General features: G+C 46.1%; 1 protein-coding gene across 5 annotated transcripts in view; it reads left to right on the forward strand.

The window, feature by feature from the left end:
• The window catches only part of VWA3A (von Willebrand factor A domain containing 3A), a 59845-nt gene that overhangs the window by 10151 nt on the left and 31279 nt on the right, over positions 1-18415 (forward strand). For 4 of the 5 annotated variants that reach the window (XM_072836122.1, XM_072836125.1, XM_072836124.1 and 1 more), the window contains exons 5-16: positions 26-103; positions 2088-2142; positions 5969-6067; positions 7470-7576; positions 9788-9913; positions 10217-10325; positions 10555-10620; positions 13454-13579; positions 16123-16176; positions 16440-16575; positions 16683-16786; positions 17882-17962. In XM_072836122.1, the coding sequence (XP_072692223.1) occupies positions 26-103; positions 2088-2142; positions 5969-6067; positions 7470-7576; positions 9788-9913; positions 10217-10325; positions 10555-10620; positions 13454-13579; positions 16123-16176; positions 16440-16575; positions 16683-16786; positions 17882-17962 (1141 nt within the window). The remainder of the gene's footprint in view (positions 1-25; positions 104-2087; positions 2143-5968; positions 6068-7469; positions 7577-9787; positions 9914-10216; positions 10326-10554; positions 10621-13453; positions 13580-16122; positions 16177-16439; positions 16576-16682; positions 16787-17881; positions 17963-18415) is intronic. The other variant, XM_072836126.1, reaches the window with a different exon arrangement.

Genomic DNA, 18415 nt, shown 5'->3' on the forward strand with positions numbered 1-18415 from the left:
CCTTCATAAGACTTTGCTTCTTCAGGGAGGAAGGCAGCAATGTGATGAGGAAAGTGCACTTCTCCACCCAGATCATCCACCAGTTTGAATCAAGGCTTTCTGAGTAAGTATGAGAGCTCAGGAATTTCCTCATTCCAGCAGCCTGAAACTAACTGTGTCCAGTGGTGCCTGGGTGGCTCAGTCAGTAAGCAACCAACTCTTTGATTTCAGCTCTGGTTGTGATCACAGTGTCGTGAGATCCAACCCCATCCCACATTGGGCTCCATGCTTGGCATGGAGTATGTTTGAGATTCTCTCTCTCTCCCTCTGCCCCTTCCCCCTGACTCTCTCTAAAATAAATAAATAAATAGTCAAAAAAGATTTTATTTATTTATTCATAAGAGACACAGAGAGAGAGAGAGAGACAGAGACAGAGAGAGACATAATCAAAAGGAGAAGCAGGCTCCCTGCAGGGACTCTGATGTGGGACTTGATCCTAGGACCCCAGGATCATACCCTGAGCTGAAGGCAGATGCTCAACCACTGAAGCCACCCAGGAGTCCCAATAAATAAAACCTTTAAAAAAAAAAAGTTTGTGTGAAAAACAATCTCTGGGTTCTTGGGCAGGTCTCTCCCACATCTGGTCCTAAATGCCTCTTTCCTCAAATAAAGAGATTGGATCATACCAGTTTTTCTCAGCCTTTTAAAATCCATGGGCCCTTTGGGTGAGCACGTAAAACCTCACACCTTCATCTGAGGTGTAATAGTTAAGTGATCACTTTCAATGACAGATTGGTTGGGTTTATACTTTTGCAAATGTATAACAAAAATAGGCAGTCTATCCTCTCCCAAACCAGATTTTCAGAGCACATATATATATATTCCATCCCTATTGTAGCAATCTATGATCCATTATTACTGTTTACTTGGGGTTTCTTAAAAGCCTGTAATAATTAATACCTGTAATTTATTAATGTGTCAGGAATTCTACTAAAGGCTGTGTGCATTATCTTGTTTAATTATCACAACTGGAGATATATCACTCTCAAACCAAATATCCAAAATTCAGTTGATAACTGACCAATTTGCCAGACTTATCAAAACATTTTAGCTGTAACTTTTTTTTTTTAAAGATTTTATGTATTTATTCATGAGAGACACAGAAAGAGGCAGAGACATAGGCAGAGGAAGAAGCAGTCTCCCTGTAGGGAGCCCAATGTGGGACTTGATCCCAGGACCCCGGGATCACACCCTGAGCCAAAGGCAGATGCTCAACTACTGAGCCACCCAGTTGCCCCTTAGCTATAACCTGTGTGGCAAACTTTATTGGGTATGAAGGTTTAAATAGGTTTTTAAAAAATTTTGTAATATTTTGGTTGATTGGTTTTAATCGTGAATCAAGCATGTTAAGGAAGGTTCAAGTCCATTCAGCTAATTCAAATTGATTTTTAGGGAATTGGCTTTCAGTAATCTGACTTTTGTCAAATTGACTTGGGTGGAGTCCTGGTATTATCTTTATGTTGGAGGTTCAGAGAGGTTACCACACCTGTCAAAGGTCACACAGCTAGTAAACAGCGCAGCTGGCTCTCAAAGACCAGCACATCTTATTATGAAGCTCATACTCTTCGTTCTATTTACCCTCATGTATGCCTTAAAACTCTACCCACCACCCACTGCCCCATCATTTCACATCCAAAGGTCTTGCTTGCCCTTTTGTAGGCTGCCAAATACCTCTTGCCCTCAGTGAGGGCAGCTCAGTTAAATTCAAGTGATGATTCCTGAACTTGAGCACCTGTTACATGCTCTCTATTCAGTCATTGGAATGGTTTGCAATAGGGCAAGTTCAAGAAGTTCTCCCAACTACTTTTTGGAAACTGAGTGGGGTTTTTGTCAATCAGTCCACTGAGAACCTGAGGCTGAACTGCCTCTACTGGGCATTTATGATCATCTCCCTATGACTAGGAAGTCTCACTTGAGGAGGTATAGATTTGAGAAGAGCAAGACAGTACCCAAAAATCCCACCCACATCTTCTTCACATGCACATAAGTGCCTGTCACTCAGTGCTGGAACTGACCTTAGGTGATGAGTCTTTCTGGTGTTTTGACAGGGCTATTAAACTCTACCAACAGCGAATCCAGTGGCTCACAGAAAGCAGCAGAAAGGTAAGAGGCAAGGATTTCATTTTCTGCCCCCTTTTACTCATTCCATCTGTATTTGTTACAGTTCTTTTAGTTGCAAATGACAGACCTCCAATTTAAACTGACTTAAGCTGAAAAAGGAATTTCTCAACCTACATAAATGAAAAACCCAAACACAGCTGTATCCATGGGCTCAGATGATGTCATATCTTTGTCTCTGGGCTCTCCTTTTCTCTGGGTTGGTTTTATTCTTTTTTTTTTTTTTTTTTTTTAAGATTTGTTTATTTATTTGAGAAAGAGCATGAGTGGGAGGGGCAGAGGGAGAGGGAGAGAGAATCTCAGGCAGACTCCATGCTGAGTGGGGAGCCCAACACAGGTTGGGGCTGGATGTCACAACCCTGAGATCACAACCTGAGCCAAAACCAAGAGTTGGCACTTAAGTGATTGAGCCATCAACAGGCCCCACCATACCTTTTTCTGATGGAGCTACAAAAGAGCCATGAAACAAGCACAGGCTGGATCCCAGAGAAGCAATCACCCATAAATCAATTTGTGGGTCCTCTGGGTGTTGAGGCAGCCTGGGGTGATAGACAGGCCAGCATTGGGCCTGCTTCCCAACTACTGTCAGCAAGGCCATGGGCAAGTGGCCTCACTTCTCTGGGTGTCTGTTTCCATATTTATGGAGGATAAAAGCAGGACTTAAAAACCAGTGGCATGCTGGCAAATCTGGCCCACAGCCATGTTTTTCTTGGCCCTCCTAGTTTAAAAATATTTCTCGAGTTAGTTGCCAAGACTTAAAATCCTGGTGTTCTGTGTTTATGTCTGTTTTTAGCCCTCTCTTGAAAAATGGGAATATCTGGCATCACCAGGTTTCAATTCCCTCTTATGTACTTACCCAGTTATTTCTACAGGATAAATGTCTAGAATTCCAATGGCTAAGTTTAAGAGAATGAATGCTTTCAATTATAAAATCTCTAAAGACAGTTTCTGTAAACTGTAAAAGGAATAGAACTGGCCCCACTCTTGAACTCCTTTTGGCTCCTGAGGATTGGTAATGTTCTGGGAGGCCTCAGCATTTGGGTTGTTTGGGTCATGAATTCAACATACATTGATTGGATGACTACTACATATCAGGCACCAGTCCAGGATTGAGGATTAGAAACATGACCAGTACAAAGGTCCCACCTTCATGGAGATTATAGTCCAATGGGGGAGGACAGAGAATGAATAATCAGCAAATCCTATGCAAGCCAAGTTAGTGATAGTGCTATAAAGAAAAATAAAGCAAGGCAAGGGAATAGAGAGTAGGATAGAAAGAGGGCTATTTAAATAGAATGGTCAAGGAGGAGACATCTGAGCAGACACCTGAAGGAGATGAGGGCACTCTCACGTAGAGATCTAGGGGAGCACATTCCAGGCAGAGGAAACAACAAATGCCAAGGCTCTAAGACAGGAACAAGCTTGGCATGTTCTAGAAGCAGCAAGCAGGCCAATGTAGCAAGCACAAAGTGAGTGATATGAAGGAGAGGGGAGGAGATGAGGCTCTAATCAGGGGTGGCCTCACACAGTTCAGAGCTCATTCCACAGGTGAGGCTTTTAATCAGGAGGGTGACATGATCTGACTTAAGTTTCCAAGAGATCACCGTGGCTACTTCATAAATTGACTGTAGAGAACCGAGGCCAGGTCAGAATGGTAGTGACTTCAGCTCAAGAGCTAGGATGGATGGAATGAGAAATGGTGGGCTCAAGGCGTGGCTTGAATGTAGAGCCAGCAGGACTGCTGATGGATTGCTGATGTGTTTGGGGCCAGAGTGGTTGGGTGACTGTTGAATGCCATTCACAAGAGGACCAGGTATGAGGAGGAAAGCAAGAGGTCTTGGTTTTACCATATGAAATCTGAGGCTTACCAGACATCTGGGCAGAGACACAGAGCAGGCAGTTGAATGCATATGTTTGGAGCTGCCAGAGAACTCTGTCTGCAGATGGACTTTGAATTATCATCAGGGTCCTAATGGTGTTCTAATCCCGTGACACATGAGATCATTTAGGGAGTGAATGCAGAAGAGTGGTTCTTAACAGGGTGGGGAGGAGGGGACAGTTTTGCCCCCAGGGGACATTTGGTGAGGTCTGCAGGAATGTTTGGTTGTCAAGAGTGAGACAGGAGGTTGCCCGGGAAGCTGCCAAACATCCTACAGTACACTGGTCAGCTCCCCACAGCAGAGGATTGTCCAGCTCGAAATGTCAGTAATTCAGGGCTTGACAAACTCTGATGTGAATAAGGAAGAGAAAAGAAGATGAAGCCCTAGCCCTGTGCTTCTCAAACATTCAAGGCAGCCAAATACCTTTTGGTGGGCGGAGCAGGGTGGGGGGGCTGTTAAAATGCAGACTCTAATTAGATGCAGATCTGGAGTAGGACTTGAGATTTTGCATCTAACAAGTTCCCAGGACATTCTACTATGTAGACTTTGCGGGGAGGTGGGAGAGGGTAAGAAGGACTGGACAGCAAGTAGAAGAAGCAGAAAAACCTGATGTCCTGAAAGACAAGAGTACTTGTTAAGTGCTTCAACTTGCTTGACGCAGCCAATTAAAGAAAGCCAATTAGAGGAAGCTGAGAACCTACATTTGACCATTGGGTTTGGCAAGAGTGAGATCATGGATCACCTTGACAAGTGTAACTTCGGGGGAGTGGGGAGGCAGGAGCCTAACCCCAGGGGTTGCAGAGAAATGGGGGTGGGTAAGGAAGTGTCACTAAAATGTGAAGCAGGGAAATGAGGGAAGCAGGAGGGACAGGTGCGGTCCTGAAAGGTTTCTTTCCTTTTTCAGATGGGAAATAGTATTTTGTAGATTGTATGATGATCGAAATGGTACAATAGATAGGAGGAGCTGGTGACCTAGGAGAAGGGATGATTACAGCAGCAAAGCCCCTAGTTGGCAAGAGAACAGTGGGTAATGGAAGTCAAAGGTTGGCCTTAGAGCTTGAAGTTGTAGTAGATACGTCATAACGGGGGAAGAAGACCAAGTGTGTGGGCAAAGGGGGCAGGCAGGGTGGTAGGTTCTGTGTGGAAAGTTAAAAAATAAAAACAAAACTCTGGGTTGTCTTTCTTTTCTCAGTGAAATCAGAGGCAAAATCCCTGGCTGAGGGAGCGTTCAAAGGGAATGTTGGGGTGTGAGAGATATAAAATACTCCTCTGTGGGAGTAGAGAAACAAATTGAACAGGAAAATGCAGTAAAGCAGGATTTAAGGCAAAAAGCATTAAGTGGAACCCACTGCCCCAAAAGAATGATCCGTCTCGTGTGAATGAAAATCCCAGTTCACAACGCAGCTGTAACAGGACGAACAGTCCAAGGCGAAGTCCAACGCATCTGCACGTAGAGCGCAGTGTTAGAAACATAATTAGAAGCTCACAGAAATACCTCGGCAGCTTGACACATCTGCCTTTGATTGGTAGAGTGGGCGGAAAACAAATAAGGATGTCGAGAAGTAGAATCAAATCAGCTGATGTGATTAGATAATCCAACTGTATATCTTGCAAAGGATGCTTTGCCGTGATCTCCAAATTTTCTTTAATGGACATATATTCCTTTATCAGAATGGACTGTAAATATTAGGGGGAAAAAAAAAAAAAACTTGTGCAGACCAGGCTACTACAAAATAGGAGCAGATGAGGCCCAGAACTAAAATCAGGACAATGGGTTTTGCCTTTTCATCTACAAAATGGGCCTGCCTTCTGCTGCTTTTGGAGGCTGGGGGTGCATTCCAAATTCTGCATCATGCAGAAGTGCCCGGTGAGAGGCTTAAGAGAAGCACAGAGCTGTGTTGGTTGTTTCCACTTGCCCTCTTTGGTTTTAGGCATTTGGTCTGATCAAGGGAGCCAGAGTCGCCATTGTCATTGATGTGTCAGCCACGAGCAGTGGCTCTCAGAAAGAGGAGTTCCAAAATGACTTCCTGGTGAGTCTGTCTGGCAAGAGAAGTACCTGGAACCACCTCCCACACACACCCCCCTCCCCTCTGTGAGTCTTGCTAACCGGCTTTGTTTATAGCAACTGCAAACTGAGGTGTTTTGCAAAGAACAATTCACACTTAATTAGCACCTACAGTTTAAAGAAATATGTAGAGCTCATTTTCAGTTCCTGTGTGAGCTTCTAGCATTCTCACCACAGCACGCCCGACCAACTAGACTTGGCCACAGGAGCCCCCAGTTCCCTGGAAAGAGGACGTGCCAACAGTAATCAGTTGGACTGGGTCCAGCATAGCTTAGCACAGGGTCCCAGACCTTTTTCTGGACCAAAGAGCTAGTTTGTTATCTTTCGCCTGTCCATAACAAAGAAGCGAAGGACTCTGGAACCAGATGACTGGGCTCAAGCCCCATCACCTGTGTTACTTCTGGGCTGTGACCCTGCCACCTAATCTCCCTGTGCCTTCCTTTCCTCATCTGTAAAATGCAGATGAGAATAGTAGCCACCTGACAGGGTTGCCATGGGATGAAAGGAATTCATGCAAGTTAAGTGCTCAGGGAAAAAAAAAAAAACCTGTAGCTTCTGTGAACTAATGTGGAGGGGTTCTTTTCCTATGGGGACCCCTAGAGCTTTGGATGCAATAGTTTGAGGACACTTTGTAGACCTCAGCATGGGCTAGTCATCCGAGACTCGGTCCCCTTTCCTGGTCTCAGTAGACGTCAGGAAACAGCGTTGTCCCCTTCGTAACAAGTCTTCAGGGTTGAGTTTCTAAAGATTCCCCCAGGTGTGCTGGTTGCAGATTAGCCAGATTAAGGTCTGTGTTGGTGGCATAGAGATGAAATTCTACGTAGCCAGGAAGAGGGGGGTGCAGGAGCTGTCTTACTGTTGGATATTCATCCACTATAGCTTGAGAGCGTCAAATAGGCTGCCATTGTGCCCCATGGCTCCGTCCCCACCTCATGTGCTTCGGAGAGAAATCACTGCCCCTGACCTCTGTCCTCCCTCCCTGGATGCCACGGTTAATGGTCCAACCATAGCACATATTGAGTTGGGTAGCTAAGATGCTCATCTCCCCCATAGTGCATGACCCAAGTGTGTGACAGCCCTAAGGAGTTGCTCCAGAAGAAGACATCAGCCTGCAGTCACTGGGAGAGAGTGAGGGGGATCTGTGCTCTGCCCCCACCACACACACAGGCTAGGATGGGTCACCTGGGCACTTGCACCCCTCTCTGACTCAGTGGGCAGGAAGCAAATGTCAGCTTGGGTCCACTAAGCGACCCAGTCCCAGCACAGCTGACACCCGGGTCCAGAGGGGCCAGCCCCAGCGTGAGGAGTGAGGCAAGGCTCCAAGTGGCCCGCAGCTCCAGGAGCCAGTATGTCCCTTTGTCTGCCAGAGCCTCATCAATGAGCAGCTGAGCCACAAGGAGAAGCTGTATGTCCTGTCCTTCGGCACTGCCACCAGCGCCCTCTGGCCAGACCCCGTGGATGTCAGCACCTCCACGTGAGTGACTACACCTTGGCCAGGGTGCTTGCTTGTTCATTTACCTTCCTGCATGGTAGCATCTTTCTGGAATGAATGCAGTGCAAACCCAAGACCCTGACAGGTGAGTGACTACAAAGAGACAACCCGCAAAGCAGCCACACAGGGATCAGTAACCTTTGGGAAAGCGGCCACTCTTGTGAACAATCCACAAAATGAAAAGACAAGACAACTACAAGGTACCATTTTTGTCCAGCAAACTAGCACAGATAGTTTGCTTATTTTGACGATAATACACGTTTAAAAATTAACACAGTATGGAGAGGTAAATAATAGCAGAGTCTCTGTCTCACCTCTCAATAACTGTTTCTTCTACATACTTCCACAGCCTGTCATGTACATGCTTCGGTATGTTTGTCCTCTTTTATTTAAACATAAATGGGAAGGCATCACACCATCCTGCACTTTGACTTTGCACTTAATTTGAGTACCATTCTCGCTTAGCACCCACAGATCTACTTTATTCTTCTTTAATGACTGCATATTATTCCACTGTATAAATGTACTGTGATTTAACTAGTCCTTTATTTGGAAGCTTCTAGTCTGGGTTTTTTGGGGGGGATTCGTGGGGGGGGGGGGGCCAAGGGATGATGTATAAGAATTTCTACTTTCGGGCAGCCCCGGTGGCGCAGCGGTTTGGCGCCACCTGCAGCCTGAGGTGTGATCCTGGAGACTCAGGATCAAGTCCCACGTGGGGCTCCCTGCTTGGAGCCTGCTGCTCCCTCTGCCTGTGTCTCTGCCTCTGTGTGTGTGTGTGTGTGTGTGTGTGTGTCTATGAATAAATAAAATATTTTAAAAAAAAAAGAATTTCTACTTTCTTATGCTAGTAGGTAAAAATTTCTTTCCTGTGAAGAGTATATCCTTGGTTGCCCACCAGGTACTAGGTGCCATGCTAAGCACTTTTCATGTGCGATCTTATTCAATACTTACAATTAGCATATGGAATAGGATTCTTGTCCCCATTTTGCTGATGAAAAAACTGGGATTTGGGTTAGGGTATGTGTCTAGAGTGGCAGAACCAGGATTGGCTACCAAAGCCCAGAGCTGATTCCCGGAAAACCCACATGTATGTATTTCTGGGTTGGAGGTCCCCTTGCCCAGCACTTCTAGCTCAGTTCCAGCAGTACTGGCTCTGCATCCTGCTATGACAGTTCCTGGGTGGCTGTGACCAGACCTCGAACTCTCTTTAGCAGAGTGAGGCCCAGATGCCTACCCCTCACTCAACTACTGTGACCATGAGGTGAGGGATAAGCATCTGGTGTGTGGTGGGAATCTCAGTGAATGAGAGCAGTTTTAGCTGTGGTTTCTGCTCCAGTTAGACCCCCAATCTCTGGGATGTTTGACCTAGAAGTCACCCTGAGGTCATAGGCAAAAGCTTCTCACTCCTGGAGGCCACTTGTGATTTTGATCATATCTCTGCCACATGTACTATTTTAAAACATCAACTCTCATCTACATGTATTATTGAAGGAAACTATGAGTACCTAACAAGAAGCCCGTATCACTTGCCGTAATTAGAATGCAGCCATAACAATAAGTATAATGAAAGCAAATAAAACAATGATCTCAAATTCCAACTTGAAACCCATCGGCTGGAGAAAGTGGTAGCCCTGGGATCTGCTCTCCATATAGAGGGGAGACTTGACAGTTATAATGAAAGACAGACTTACTGGCAATGAGCTAAGATTTTCTTAATTTTATTTTTATTTTTTTCGATCAGATGGAAAGAGAAATGGAAAGAGCAAAACTCCCTCACTGTTAACAATGTGAGGTATTTAACCAAGAAAGCTCTGCGTGAAATAATTTTCCCTCTTAGGCCTGGGGTGTACCCCAGCCCATGCAAGATGCCACCACATGGCCATGGTGCCCCCTCTTGGAGCCCTCTCGGGGCCAGGGGATTAAATCTGCACTTGGGGGACTGGGTAGTGGCTTGGGGCATACAGAAGGAGCTTACCTCAGACCCTCTGGTAGCAGAGTGGCTTGAATCAGGCCTGGTTTGAAATCCCAGTGTTGCCAGCTGCTTACAATATCACCTTGGGCAAGTCCTAACTCAGTTTTGTCATCTATAAAATGGGAATAAAGGTATTCACCTCAAGAATTATGGTGAGTCAGAAACGAGCTCGTGGGTGTCCTGAACCCAGCACCATGGTTACATGTTTGTCATCTCCTCAGCCTCCAGGAACTCAAGCTCTGGGTGAAGAAGCTGCAACCTGATGGAGGCAGCAATCTGCTACAAGCCCTGAGGAAGATCTTCACCCTGAAAGGGCTGAATTCTCTGGTGACCATAATGGGAAGCTGGTAGGTCTCCTTTCCTATGTGGGTAACAGACCACACAAACGGGGCTGGGGAACCAAACTGGTGTTTGAGAAAAGGCCATCACACAGGACTCTTCACACACACTTGAGAGAAGGACTTAGTTCACAGGCCATCTGTCCATGGGTGTTGGGGCAGGGCAGCCAGGGCAGGCCAGGCCTGCAGTCTACTCCACCTTGCATCTTCCACAGGTGGCCAGTTAGATTTGGTAGATGGTCCCATTTTTCTCTGGAATGTCCTTAAAGTGATTTGACTGGGGCACCCCCTGTTCTTCTGTCTCCTCTCCAGCCCAGATCAGCCTTCTGAAATTCTGTCTGACTATATCCAACAATCAACCATGGGAATGGGCCTCATCACCCACATCATCACCTACAAATGCAGCAATCAGGTGCCCCTTGTAAGTACCTGGGATTCTTCATTGTTTCCTTTGGGTTGGCCATAGTGATCCAGCTGGGCCATCTTGGATGCTCCATGCATGGACAGGCCCCCTGAAGTTGTGGAACAGAATATGACTCTCCTTGTACCTAATTCTTCCTTTGGGCAGTTGGGAGATTCAGTCAAGGAGAAGGCTTATGGGAGTATTGGCATTGCCCTAGTGAGGGCTGACCCTATCACCATCCCTACAGGCTGTCCTAAAGAACCTTGCAGAACATCTTGGGGGCTACTACCACTGCTACAGCCCAGAAACGGAGGTAAGCCCTTCTGCCAACACACTGCCCCTCCTACCTCCCTGTCTAGGCGACCAGGGCCAGGATAGACCATGCTATCTATGTAAGTACATAGATGCTCCCCTTCCCTGCCCGCTGTTTTCAATAGGTTTGCACAAGTATAGTCAGTTTAAGATGAAGGTGGGAAGAACAGGGACAGTGTGAAGTCATGGGAGATCCTTTGCTCAGCGTGCATGATGAGTCAATTGCACACTAGAGAGCCTAGAGGCCTTTTAAAGCCTAGCTGGTGGAATCCTGACTCTCTGTCATCAACATGAGCTCCACCCTACCTCTGCTCCCACTAAAGTTGAGTCTGAAACAGTTGCCTCAGGTCTTTCTCCAAGATACATCCTTGCTGTTACAGGGGACCCACAGCAATCAATTCTGAATGAATGATGAATTCTGTAGCCATCCATCCAGTAGTGTCCTTGTCCCGATTAATAATAGCATTACGCACCCTGTGTCCACAATGGAGATAACAATTAGCAAATGTGTGTGTAGAGCCATTTGGCAGATTGAGAATCCAACCATCTGTTCAGCTCACAGGCTGTGTCTTGCCTGAAACCATTAATAGCCATAAGCCAGTGAGTATTTGCATCTCACAGTATTCAAGTGTCACAGAATCTACCGTTTCATACCAAGGAGCCAAGGTCAAACAACATTTTCCTTGGTTTACACCCTTTCTGGTTACATCATTTCCCAGACTCTTGTTTGTTGAGGCCACAGATTACAAGGGCTAGGAAAGTACAGTAAATGAATGAAACTAACTGGTTTAAGAAATCTTTTATTTTAGGAGCACCTGGGTGGCTCAGTCAGTTAAGTGTCTGACTCTTGGTTTTGGCTCAGGTCATGATCTCAGGGTCATGGGATCCAGTGGGGAGTCGGGCTCCCTGCTCAGCCTGGAGTCTGCTTCTCCCCTTCCCTTTCCCTCTGCCCCTCCCCATCCTCATGTGCACCTGCCAAGCGCCAACTCTGTCTCTAAAAAAAAAAAGAAAAAGAAAAACAAATATTTTACCTTAAAACCTGTGCCCATCTTGGCTTCTCTATTGTATTTTCTTGGTAGTAATATAAGTGCAATAAATTTCATTGTCTTATTTTAATATGATCAAGACAACGGCAAAAGGATAACAAAAAACTTAAGCTGACTCAGAGGGGACAGCAGAGAGTGCGTCGGGCTATGGAGGACTAGATAGCGCCTGCCCCATCTAGGGAGGCATCCCTGCTCAGCCCCAGCCCATTGTTGCTCTGGAGGAGTGTGACCCCCATGCTGCCAGGTCTTCCAATAGTTTGAACCAGAAATCTGAATCTGTGTGTATGTGTGACTTCTGTACTTTCTTTTAAAATGGAGGTGAGGGGCACCTGGGTGACTCAGCAGCTGGGCGTCTGCCTTCGGCTCAGGGCGTGATCCTGGGGTCCTGGGATAGAGTACCCACACCAGGATCCCCACAAGCATCCTGCTTCTCCCTCTGCCTGTGTCTCTGCCTCTCTCTCTGTGTCTCTCATGAATAAATAAATAAAATCTAAAAAAAATAAAAATGAAAATGAAATGAGGGTGAAATTCACATAACATAAAGTTAACCACTTTATTTTTTTTTAAGATTTATTTATTTATTCATGAGAGACAAAGAGAGAGAGGCAGAAACACAGGCAGAGGGAGAAGCAGACTCCCTGTGGGGAGCCAACGTGGGGACTTGATCCCAGATCCCTGGATCACACCTTGAGCCAAAGGCAGATGCTCAACCACTGAGCCACCCAGGTGTCCCTAATCACTTTATCTTTTTTGAGATTTTATTTATTTGACAGGGAGCGAGTGGGAGTCAGGGGGATGAGGAAGAGGGAGAAGCAGACTCCTCACTGAGCGGGAAGTCAGATGTGGGGCTTTATCTAAGAACCCCGTGATTATGACCCTAGCCAGACTCCCAATGACTGAGCCACCCAGGCGCCGCCAGCTTTAAAGTGAACCATTAGCAGCACTTAGTACATTCACAAGGTTATGCAACCACCACCTTTATCCAATTCCAAAACATTTTCATCCCCCTAAAAGAAGAATCTGTGCCCATTAAACAGTTACTCCCCATTTCCCCTCCCCCACACTGAAACCACTGATCTGTCTCTCTGGATTCACCTATTTGAATATTTCCTATAAATGGAATCATGCACCTTTTGTATCGGTCTTCCTTCCATTAGCATAATGTTTTCAAAGTTTATCTATGTTGTAAGCCTGTCTCTGAGCTTCATTCTTTTTTTACAGTTGATCCATTGTCTAGATCTTTTGTTTGTCCATTCATCAGCTGATGGACACCTGGGCTGTCTCCAGCCTTTGGCCATTGTGAACTGCTATGAATATTGATGCACAAGTACCTGAGTCCCCTTTCTCAATTATTTTGGGTATATACCTACAAGTGGAACTGCTGGGTTAGGTGGTAATTCTGTGTCTAATTCTTTGGTGGTAAAACCGCCAATCTGTTTCCCACCAGTAGTGCACAAGTGTTCCAGGTCTCCGCATCCTCACCAACCCTTGGTATAGTCCTTTTTAAATTATGGCTATAGCCAGTCTAGTGAGTGTAAAATGTTTCTTCATATCTTTAAGGTGAGGATTTTCTTCAGTTATTTAAAAACACTGCAGGCCAATACTGTAGAAATGGAACACAACACGTTCCCAGGCTCTATCTGGCACATGGATGCTAGTTTATAATGTCTGGTTTAACCAACCCACCACTCAGCTTTAGGAAGTGATATGACTGCTTGCCCTTTCCTGTGTTGGCCACAGCTAGTATCCAAGTGACCTCTAATGGCTGATTGCTCCTATTACCCCCAGGTCTACACCAGCTGGGACATGGATCAGCTGCTGGCAGAAATCCAGAAAGCCCAGAGCCTCCTGGGCCACATCCAAGCCTTGTGCCAAAAGACCCCCTGTGAGGAGCTAACCGGCATGATGAAGGAGGTAGGTGGTGTAGGCAAAGATTCTGGAGCTGGCTCACTCCCATCTTCCTTTCCCACCTGTTTCTCTGAAAATATGGTTGCCAAGACCCCCGTGTGCTCACAGAGAAACAAGGCAAAGCCCTGCCCTTCACTGTACCCCGCAGCTCTGGGTGGGCCCTCCCCTGTGCTAGAAGGATCCTGATGGATTTTTTAAAGATTTTATTTATTTATTCCTAAGAGACACAGAGGGAGAGGCAGAGACGTAGGCAGAGGGAGAAGCAGCCTCCCTATGGAGCCCAATGCAGGACTCAGTGGAGGACCCTGGGATCACTACCTGAGCTGAAGGCAGATGCTCTACCACTGAGCCACCCAGGCGTCCCCCTCATGGATTTTCTATCTGAAAAACGTATTTCAGAGAAAGGCCAGCAGGCTCCGGCCACCCCACCCACCTCCCACTGTCCCTGCCCTAACCCCCAGTTTGGAGGATGGAAACCTCACCACACAGAGTGAGCTGTCTTGAAGATGGTCTTTGCCATTCAGGTCAAGTGTCCCTGCCGGTGACTTGATTAATATAACGACAGCAAAATAGCTCGGCCAGCTCATGGAAGTGGCACCATAAAAGCTGTGAGCTGTTTAGTCCACACAGAAAACGTAACTGCGGACAGGAGGCACTGAGAATGGATTTATAGCTCCACCAAATGAGGGTGCAGATGGGACAGACAAGATGTCTTGGTCTGGCTGGATGGGGTGGGAGAGCACAGCGCCTAGAAACTGGAATGTTACATTTCAGTCCCAGCTCTTCTACTGAGTATCTATAAATCACAAAAACTGTAATTTTTTAAAAGATTTTATTTATTTAACAGAAAGAGAGCACAAGGAGGCAGAGCACAGAGCGCAGGCAGAGGGAGAGGGAGAAGCAAACCCCCTGCTGAGCAGGGAGCCCAATGTAGGGCTTGATCCCAGGGCCCTGAGATCATCACTGGAGCTGAAGGCAGACGCCCAAGCAACTGAGCCACCCATGCACCCCAACTCTTAGTATTATAATTAGAATAGTTCTCATTTACTGAGTGCTCATTCTAAGATAGGCACAATACTTAATTCTTTAAATGTCTTATTTCAGCACAACAGTCTGCTGTAGATATAGTATTACCCCCATTTTACTGGTGAGAAAACTGAAGTCCAAAGGCTAACTAATTTGCCTCAGATCCCAGAGATAGAACAAGTTTGAGCTGAACCCAGGTCTGCCTGATGGCAAAACCTGAACCAGGAGTTTCCTACAGTGCAACGCACGTATTACCCACAGTTTGCAAGATAATTACAAGATAATTACAAGTGGATTCGTTTTTTTTAAATGTGCATTTAAAACTAGCTCGTTACAGTAGTAATACACCTATTTTTGTGGTGGGGGGTTTTAAACATTTTATGTATTTATTCATGAGAGAGAGAGGGGCAGAGACATAGGCAGAGGGAGAAGCAGGCTCCCTGTGGAGAGCCCGATGTGGGACACGATCCCAAGAACCCAGGATCGTGACCTGAGCCAAAGGCAGACGCTCAACCATTGAGCCACCCAGGTGCCCCAGTACATCTTCTTTCTAAAATTATTTAAGTACAATAAAGGGAGTCAATTTTTAAAATTAAATCAAATTAACAAAAAGTTTTAACGGTACATATTGGATTTGTTTTCTTTTTTTAAGATTTTATTTATTTATTTATTTTTAAAGATTTATTTACATATTGAAAGAGAGAGTGTTGGGGACAGGAGCAGAAGGAAAAGGAGAGAATCTTAAGCAGGCTTCATACCCAGCACGGAGCTCATGTGGGGCTCAATCTCACAACCCCAAGATGACCTGAGCCAAAATCAAGATTTGAATGCTTAACTGACTGAGCCACCCAGGTGCCCCTAAGGATTTTATTTGTTTAAGTAATCTCTACACCCAGCATGGGCCTTGCACTCACAACTCCCAGTTCAAGAGTCACATGCTCCACCAACTGAGCCAGACAGACACCCTCATATTTGATTTATTTTTAAAAAATTCTAGGGGTGCCTGGCTGGCTCAGTCAGTGGAGCATGCAACTCCTGATCTCAGGGTTTTGTAATGTAGAGATTACTTAAAAGTAAAATCTTTAAGGGCACTTGGGTAACTCAGTCAATTGAGCATCTGGCTCTTGATTTTGGGTTCAGGTCAGATCTCAGGGTCATAGGATCAGGCCCCGAGTTGAGCTCCATGCTCAGCATGGAGTCCATTTGTCCCTCTCCCTCTGCTTCTCTGCTCTCTATCACATGAATAAATCTTTAAAAATAAAAAAGTGAATTTTTTTAAAAAAATTCTAAATAATAGCACAGTGGTACTCAGATACAGCATAATTCTTGAAGGCAGTACTCAGATGTCTAAAGTTTGGGAATTGCTGTTCTGTGTCTTATTTATACAGGAGTTATGACTTAACATCTCAGAACATCAGGCTTTCAGTCTATAAATGTGTGCAAGGGGAGGCCAGGCTAGACCAGGGCTCCTGAAATGATCTGGTGTAGGAGTTACTTTTTACTTCTTCGAAGCCTTGCATTAGGAGCTCATGGAGGGGCCACCTGCCATCTTGGAGCCTACCGTGTCGATCTTGATGGTAAGGGTTGGGGAAGGGGCCAGGAAGACAGACAAATCAAAGAGGAAGCAAGTTGCTGGGGACATCTACTTCTTTCCCTGGAAATTCCAGCCATCTCCAGAGAAGGGGATGGGGCTGGTTGGAGGAGAAAATAGAACTGCCTTTAATTTATCAGGTAATGTTTTCAGATGCTCCACTTAGTGGAACTGGGTGGGACGGGGAGACTAAGGACTCATTGGTTCTAAAATATGATTTTGTAATGAGGGCTTTTAAATTTAATTTAGATTTCCACAGAGATTGCAAAAGGGCCACTCACAGGTCTCTTGCCTAAACCCCCAAAGCATGAGGGTCCCCTCACAATTGAGTTCCCAAACTTGGACAAGACTTCTGCAGAATGGCTAAAGATCAATGGCCTAAAAGGTAAGTCCCAAAAGAGGACAGACCCCAGGATTCAGGTGACTGATGAAAAGGCACGAGCCCTCTGGGGCTTCCAGAGTTGCATCTCAAGCCCCACCCTTTATTTACAGCCAGGAAGCTAAGCCTTTATCAGGTTCTGGCACCCAACGCATTCTCTTCTGTGGAGGAATTTGTGCCTATTCTCCAGAAAACAGTATCTTCCACTATCCATGAGGTAACTCCAACTCAGAGTTCTCTCCATTCCTCTTCAGGGGGCTCCTCTGTGGCAGTTCCCTTCTTAAATGTTCAGGAAATAAGAGTCATAAGTCAGAGCACAAGGAGCAGGGGTCTGGGGTCCTGGGGTGGGATGCAGGCTTTCCACCCAGGACTCTAAAACTCTCAACAGATATACCCCAACTGCTGTTTTGCAAAGATTTGAAAATGAGCTCTGGGAGATGGGGCGAGAGTGAGCACGTCGTTCTGCGGTCACCTCCTCTGCGAGGATTGTCTGGCAGGCATGCAGAACACACATGCTCTCATCATGTCCTCACTGTACCTGGCAGACACTTCTGCTCTAGCTCCTCCTGTAATGTGTTAGCATGTGCCCCTGGTGCATGCCTACACCCCTGCCAGAGTAGGAGCCTTTAAAAGAACAAACCGCCCTTCCCCAATCTCATATCCCCAATATCTAACACAAGCAAGCAGCTGGTGCATATTCCCTGGACAGCTGCCTGGTGGAAGGAAGGATGGAAACATGAACATATATAAGTATGAATAGAAGAGGATGGAAGGGTAGATAAATAGAAGGAAGGTATAATAGGTGAAGAAGAAGAAGGTCAATGGAAATATGGAAGAACTAAAGAGAAGAGGGATAGAGAATTGTAGCAGCAGATTGATGAGTGAGTAGGTGGGTGGATGTGACAACTTGGCGAAGGATGAAAAATTAGATTTTCAAAGTGTCCATGGAGACCTGTCTGGGTTCCCAACCCTAAGAACCCCTGGCCAGTGTGTTTTAAGGTCTCCAACGCTGCTACCTCAAACCCTCCAACCATGTCTTGTATTAAGACTCTGATGTTTAGAAGACTCCCCCACCCACCCCCACCCCCAGAAGGCAGCCTGGCTTGCTGTCAGGTGTGGTGCACTCAGGGATCACTGTCCTGAACCTTCTGCTGCTGAACCAGGGAGGCATAATCCAGCCCCAGATGTCCTCAAACCCGTTTCCCTCTCACACATCTGATTGGGAGAAACCTGGTGCCCAAATTAAACTTATAATCATTTCCCGCATGTGCTCTGTTCACCTGCTGCCCATCCTGGCCACATCTGTGTGCAGAAGGCAATGGTACAGTTTGAATGGCATGACGGGACAGTGAAGAATGTTCACGTGGACCCGCCCTTCCTCTATGAGTACCAGGTTAGTAATGGGTCCAATTGGTCAGAATATGGGGTCTGGCAGGGGAGGAGTGAGGGGGGCACCTGGGTGGCTCAATTGGTTAAGTGTCTGCCTTCAGCTCAGGTCATGATCTTAGGGTCCTGGAATTGAGCCCCCATTTGGGCTTCCTGCTCAACTGGGAGTCTGCTTATCCCTCTCCCTCTGCCTTTCCCCCCTGCTCATTCTCTCTCTCTCTCTCTCTCTCTCTCTCCCCACCCCCACAAATAAATAAATAAAATCCTTTAAAAAAGAAAAGAATATGGGGTTTGGGAAGAGGGGACAGGAGGAAGGTGCCGTGGAATGTGGAGACCAAGCCATTGACTGAACTCCCTCTTATAAATAGACTGTGCTCTGCCTCTAGGTACCTCTGGAGCTTCCTCTATCTGCTCTTCAGGCAGGGACCTGTCAAACAGACAAGTTTCTAACCTATTGGGG

The sequence above is a fragment of the Canis lupus genome, chromosome 8 (genome assembly GCF_048164855.1).
Source record: "Canis lupus baileyi chromosome 8, mCanLup2.hap1, whole genome shotgun sequence".
NCBI lineage: Eukaryota > Metazoa > Chordata > Mammalia > Carnivora > Canidae > Canis > Canis lupus.